The sequence below is a fragment of the Lipotes vexillifer genome, unplaced genomic scaffold, assembly GCF_000442215.2.
Source record: "Lipotes vexillifer unplaced genomic scaffold, Lipotes_vexillifer_v1.1 scaffold322, whole genome shotgun sequence".
NCBI classification, from domain to species: domain Eukaryota; kingdom Metazoa; phylum Chordata; class Mammalia; order Artiodactyla; family Lipotidae; genus Lipotes; species Lipotes vexillifer.
This window is the reverse complement of record NW_006776528.1, coordinates 2,230,164-2,235,582: the sequence shown is the minus strand read 5'-3', so window position 1 is coordinate 2,235,582 and position 5,419 is coordinate 2,230,164. Positions and strand designations below refer to the sequence as shown.

Here is a 5,419-nt window from a genome sequence, read left to right as displayed (position 1 = left end):
GGATGTGAACAGGTTCATTCTGAGTTTGGCCCTAAAGTGGCAGAGAGATTACCAAGGGGCCCACCCACCGGTAAGAGAATGTCGTAGCCAGACAAGGCCCCTGCCCTGGCAGTGGCGGGAGGGCTGGTGCCTGCTTGCTCCGACCTGCTGGCTGACAGGTGTGGGGTGAGGGAGAGGAAAGGGTTAGAACGGCCGTGGAGAGACTGTAGCGAGGCGGTGGGTGAGAAGATAAGGTGCACGTTTGAGGAGGGAAGGGGTACCAGGGAGAGAAAGATGGAGATTCCCCTGGGACATTCAGGTAGCAGAGCGTCTCGTGGCTCAGAATTGAGGAAAGCGCTAGGGACACAGACCAGGGAGCCCCCAGACTGCTGCTCGGAGACTGTCTGGCTCCCGGGTGCCTACGCTTCCCTGGGAGAGCTTGCCTCCAAAGCACATACTCGGGACCATCCCGGGAGATTTTCATGAAATGGGTCTGGGACCAGGCCCAGGAATCTGCATTTTTAAAGCACCCAAAGCGGTGGGCTAAGATTCTTGAAGAAGATGCCTAAAGATACAGAAGACCCTTCTCCTCTTGCTGTAATGCCACCCCTGGGCGGAAGGTGGAGGAGCTAGAAGCAGATTGAGACTGAGAGGGAAGAAGAAAGCCACAGCCAGTCACATCCTAGAAGCCAGAAGCAGGGTGTTGGGGGCCAAGGAGGTCTGGGGATGAGGGGAGGCTGGGTGTTCGGAGGGACGCAGGCCGTGAGACTGAGGCATGGATTGGGCTGGATTGGAGGTGAAGGGAGGGGAGATTCGGGATCCTCAACTCCTGCACCCAGCCCTCAGGTCTCACCTGGAGCCACCTGGGGGAAAGGTGAGGTTGTTGGGAGCCTTTATAGAGGAGTGCAGGTGGGGCGCAGGGCGTGAACCAGCTTTCCGTGGGGGGACCCTGGGTGAGGGCAGCCCAGGGTGCAGGATGAGAAGAGCTGGTCCGGCTGCCTTTAGTTGATGAAAATCCTGTCTGAAGAGCCAGCCTGATATGTATATTTACTCTGGAAGAATGGCCATTAGCAAAAGAAAATATAGATTCTGTCCTCATAGTTTCCAGGGGCCAAGAGGTAGGCCTTCTTCCTGGCTGCTCTGAGGGGCTGAGGCTTTGCCTTGAGGAAAAAATCCTGAGCCCAGATGTTGCATTAGCCAGAATATTTTGCCATTTTCATTTGCAGTGACAAGATTCCTAGGAGCGGTGCCCATTCCTGAGACTTAACTCTTAATGTAACTTATTTGTGTCGCTGCTGCAATTGCACAGATAAAGTGTGAGAAATCTGTTTGTCTCGCAGCAGCGTCCCCCTCCTCTCTGGCTGTGTTTTGCCTTCTCTGTCCCTCTCCCCTGCCGGTTCCAGTAATACAGAGATACAGACGCTTACACGGCTCATTACTGCCCCACACTCTCTGCAGTGCCGGATGTAATCAGGTGGAGAATGTTCCCTCCTTGCACCCTAAGGACAGGGGGATGGGGCCTCTTGCTCAAGACCCAGTGGAGGCAGAATGGGCTGGCAAGTCGAGAGAACGTGAGCGGCTTCTGCAAGAGGCAGAGCCGTGGCCAGCAAGCTGAGCCCGCCTGCCCCTGCTGCGTGCGGACCTGGCCAGGCTCAAGGATGCCAGGGCCCAGGTGGCCTCCGAATGCCTCACCCACTCAAGAAAGCTTACGGTTACTTCGAGCAAGTTGCCTGCAATAGGCACAGCACCTGCTGCCGTTCCAAGGTTACGGATGCCAGGTTTTGGAGATCTGCCTCTTACCCTAGTTTCCCTTTGTTTTTCAAATTCAGAACAGAGACTTAGAAAGCTGGAAAGAAGCCTGGAGTCTGTTTGTTCTGTTCTGTTCTTATGTTCTTATATTTTACAGGCAACCACGGAACAGAGAGCAGCATGGTTTGTGCCAGAGTCAGGACTGGAACTCAGTTTTCCCCATCCCTGTGCTGGTCTGTTCTCTACCTTCCGTTGCCTCTCCAGTCCTGGCAGTGGCCTGGGGCTAAGAAAAGTGCACAGTCTGAAATGCCACTTTGAGTTGGCACTCAGCTGGGTGACCTGCTCTGTCTGTGCGGCTTCTGGAGGGGCAGCAACTGGTGGCGGGTGAGGAAGAAACATCCCACATCAAGGTCAGCCCTGATTCATCTTTGAGCATCACCCACCCTACCCATGTTGTCTCTAAGCACTTCCCGTCTCGGCCCACTGTCTGTCTTCATAGCCTGTGTCTTCGGCTTTCTTTCGACATTGCTTTCATCTCATTTCCCTTTGTTCTGTGTGTGTAGGTAGGAAAGACGTGTCTGTCGTGAATGTATGTTGGGATGGGTTCACGGTGCAGAGTCCAAAGGGTCTCTAGAAACCAAGCTCACAGTCTTTGACGGCAGACAAACACAAATGCGTGCCTGGGATGCAGGGTGTCTGTTTGTGTGGCTTTGGGGAAAATAAGCAGATCGGTTATAAATGTTCAAATGGTCCCTTAAAAGAGCATTCAGATTAGGTGGAAGAGGGGAGACAGAAGTGGTAAGTGGGCTCAAACAAGCTAATTGTTGACACGGGCTTCGTGTGGTTGGCTGCATTGGGATACGAAGCTGTGCCTTTCCTAGGAGCGTTGGAGCCCTAACCCCCATGTGTATTTGGAGATGCAGCCTATAAGGAAGTGATTAAGGTCAAATGAGGTTATAGTGGTAGGGACTGATTGGCTAGGATTAGTGTCCTAATAAGAAGACACACCAGGAAGCCCTTCTCCACCCCACAGCGCTCTCCCTCTCGCTCCACTCCCTCTCCCACCTCTCCCTGTTTGACTTATTTCACTTAGAATCATCGTACCTAAATCCACTCATTATGCTGCTACGGGCCTGAGGACATTGATTTCATTGCTGAGTGATTCTCCATTGCACGTAAGTGCCACAACTTCGCCCAACCCCTCCTCCCCCTCCTCTCCCTCCCCCTCCTCTCCCTCTCCGCACTTGCAGAGGAAAGGCCATGTGAGAACGAAGTGGTCGTCTACAAGCCAGGACGAGAGCCCTCATCAAAAACAGCTGACAGATCTTTCTGGCTTGATCTTGGCCTTCTGGCCTCCAGAACTGTGAGAAAACAAGTTTCGGTTGTTTAAGCCCCCAGCCTGTGCTATATAGTTATGGCAGCCCTAGCCAGCAAATCTCCACACACTGTTGTGACACACTTCTCCCCTGAGTTAATGGTACAGAGGGACAAGCGCCCGGATCACCTAGTTGTCAGTCCTGGAACCCTTCTGTCGGCCACATCCCGCCACGGGCAACCCCAGTGACTCACGGGTGACTGCAGGGTCAGTGGCAGAGCAGCAACCCAGCCACACCCTTTCTTCTAAGTTTTATCAAGACCTAGGGATGGACATTCAACAGACACCAAGGTGTGGGCAGAGCCAGTGGCCCATGATTGTCTCGGATCCAGAGCTGTGGAAAGGGCAGCTTCAGAGCTGATTCCAGATCTGGAAAATTCAAGAGTTACCATTTGCTGTGTGGCTGAGATTGATTCCGGACAGCGAGGGTGAGGCTTCCACTCGGGAAACAGAGCTGAGCCCCCATCTGGCACGTGAGGGAGCGTGAGAGTGTGTGTGTGTGTGTGTGTGCCCATGGTTCACACCCTCATCCTCTGGGCAAACTCTCCAGCACTGAGGAGGGGTCTGGGTCTGGGTCTCATCAGCACCTCTTCACTAGCTATGCGTACTTCAGTGTCACTTAGCCTCCTGGGTCCTCCTCTTACCCATCTTTAAAATGGGGTTAGTAACCTGTCTTGCATGCAACTAGCATGATGCCTGGAAACCAATAAATACTTGGTAAATGGTAGATATGATGATGATCATTATGAATAATGACCCAAGTACTTCCATTTTAAAATGAAGCTTTCAGAATTAAGTCATTAGCCCTTTTTGCCTTGGGCTGGAGGAATTAATTATACATTCATACTAGTGTGATTTCCCCATGGAGACAATCTTCTGGTAATCCACCTGGTGTCTAGGCTGGGTTCCCCCCGCTGCTGCTGTGTACAAATAGCAGAACACTCATCCCTCTTAAGGCCACCAAGCAGCAGTTTATTGTTTTGGTGGGGGGGTGGGGGTGGGGAAGCCCTTCTCTGGAAACATAAAACAATATTTCATATGCACGTGTGTGAAAGCCATCATATTCTACATGCTTGCTACCTAAACTGTGCAGACCAACCCCCTGAAGTCTAGCCACTGAGGAGAAAGAAAGAAACCAAGGAGGTGGAGCTGGCAAGCCTGTCTTTGAAGGAGGCTGGAAATCGAAAGCATAGGCATTCAGGCAGGCAGAGGAGTGAAGGAACATGCTATACCCACCTGCCACTGCTGATGAGGGGCTTATTTCTAAGACACACACAGCAAAATGCACACACAATGCAGAGAGAAAACAGAAGACATAGATCACACATTTCAGATGGTTGGTGGACAAAAAGTTTAAGTTCGTGTCAACGCTGAAAGCTTGTTCTGGGTCTGAGGTCCACATGAAAAATGAATACCTTTCCATCCTATTCACCAGACGCTTCCCTCTAACCAAATCTCGGCAAATAAACATGCACGTACACACATGGACTATCGCCACAACCTGGGCCTGGCCCGTGGGGTGAAATGTTGCACAAGGAGATGGACACAGCAGCGCGAGAGTTGAGTGAGGGAGGGTGAGGTCTCCCGAAGGGCCGCTCAGGGCTCTGGAGGCCCCTCCCCCGGTGTGGGAGGGAGAGACCTGCAGAGAAGGGATGGCTGGCTCAGCTGTGGACAGAGCAGTCGTCCCGATGAGGACTCAAGCCCCCTGCTCCATTCGGTTCAATGAATGAGAACATGCAACCAACATGAGAATCATGATGGCAGCAGGTAACTTGGTTTAAAATTTTTAATATAACCCCTGAAGTCATCGACTCTACTACTGTATCTACTGTAGAGGGTATCTTAAAACTATATCTAATTTACCCCTCCGACCAAGTAGACCGTACTACAATCGACCTGTTCCATGGTTCCGTCTTGTTTACGGTAACCACTGTGCAGCTTGGTTCAGAGTTCGGTTTACTCCTTTGCTGAGGGGCACAGCTCACCTTGCGTGAGACCAGGAGGTATCAGTTACCTTGCAAACACCACGTACCGTGTGCCAGGAGAATGACGGTAGAGGTGCGTTTGCATCTGAGGTGGGGGGTTGAGCCCTATGGGCGGACACAGGCCAAGCAGGGTGCGCCCTCCTCCCTCCCGAGTCCCTGCAACCGCCCCCCCCCGCCCCGCCAAGCCCCACGTCCAGGCCTCCTGCGCTCACCATACAGTGTGATGCTGGCGTTGGTATTCCCAAGCTTGTTCGTGGCCACACAAGTATAGTTCCCATAATCCTTCTCTGAGACATTGAAGAAGGTCAGTGTGGATGTGTGGCCTCTGTTC

General features: G+C 52.4%; 1 protein-coding gene across 1 annotated transcript in view; it reads right to left on the bottom strand.

Annotated features, from left to right (window-relative positions):
• The window catches only part of OPCML (opioid binding protein/cell adhesion molecule like), a 511,307-nt gene that overhangs the window by 9,297 nt on the left and 496,591 nt on the right, over window positions 1-5,419 (bottom strand). Inside the window, exon 6 of the mRNA XM_007450400.1 lies at window positions 5,301-5,413. Coding sequence (XP_007450462.1) covers window positions 5,301-5,413 — 113 coding nt within the window. The remainder of the gene's footprint in view (window positions 1-5,300; window positions 5,414-5,419) is intronic.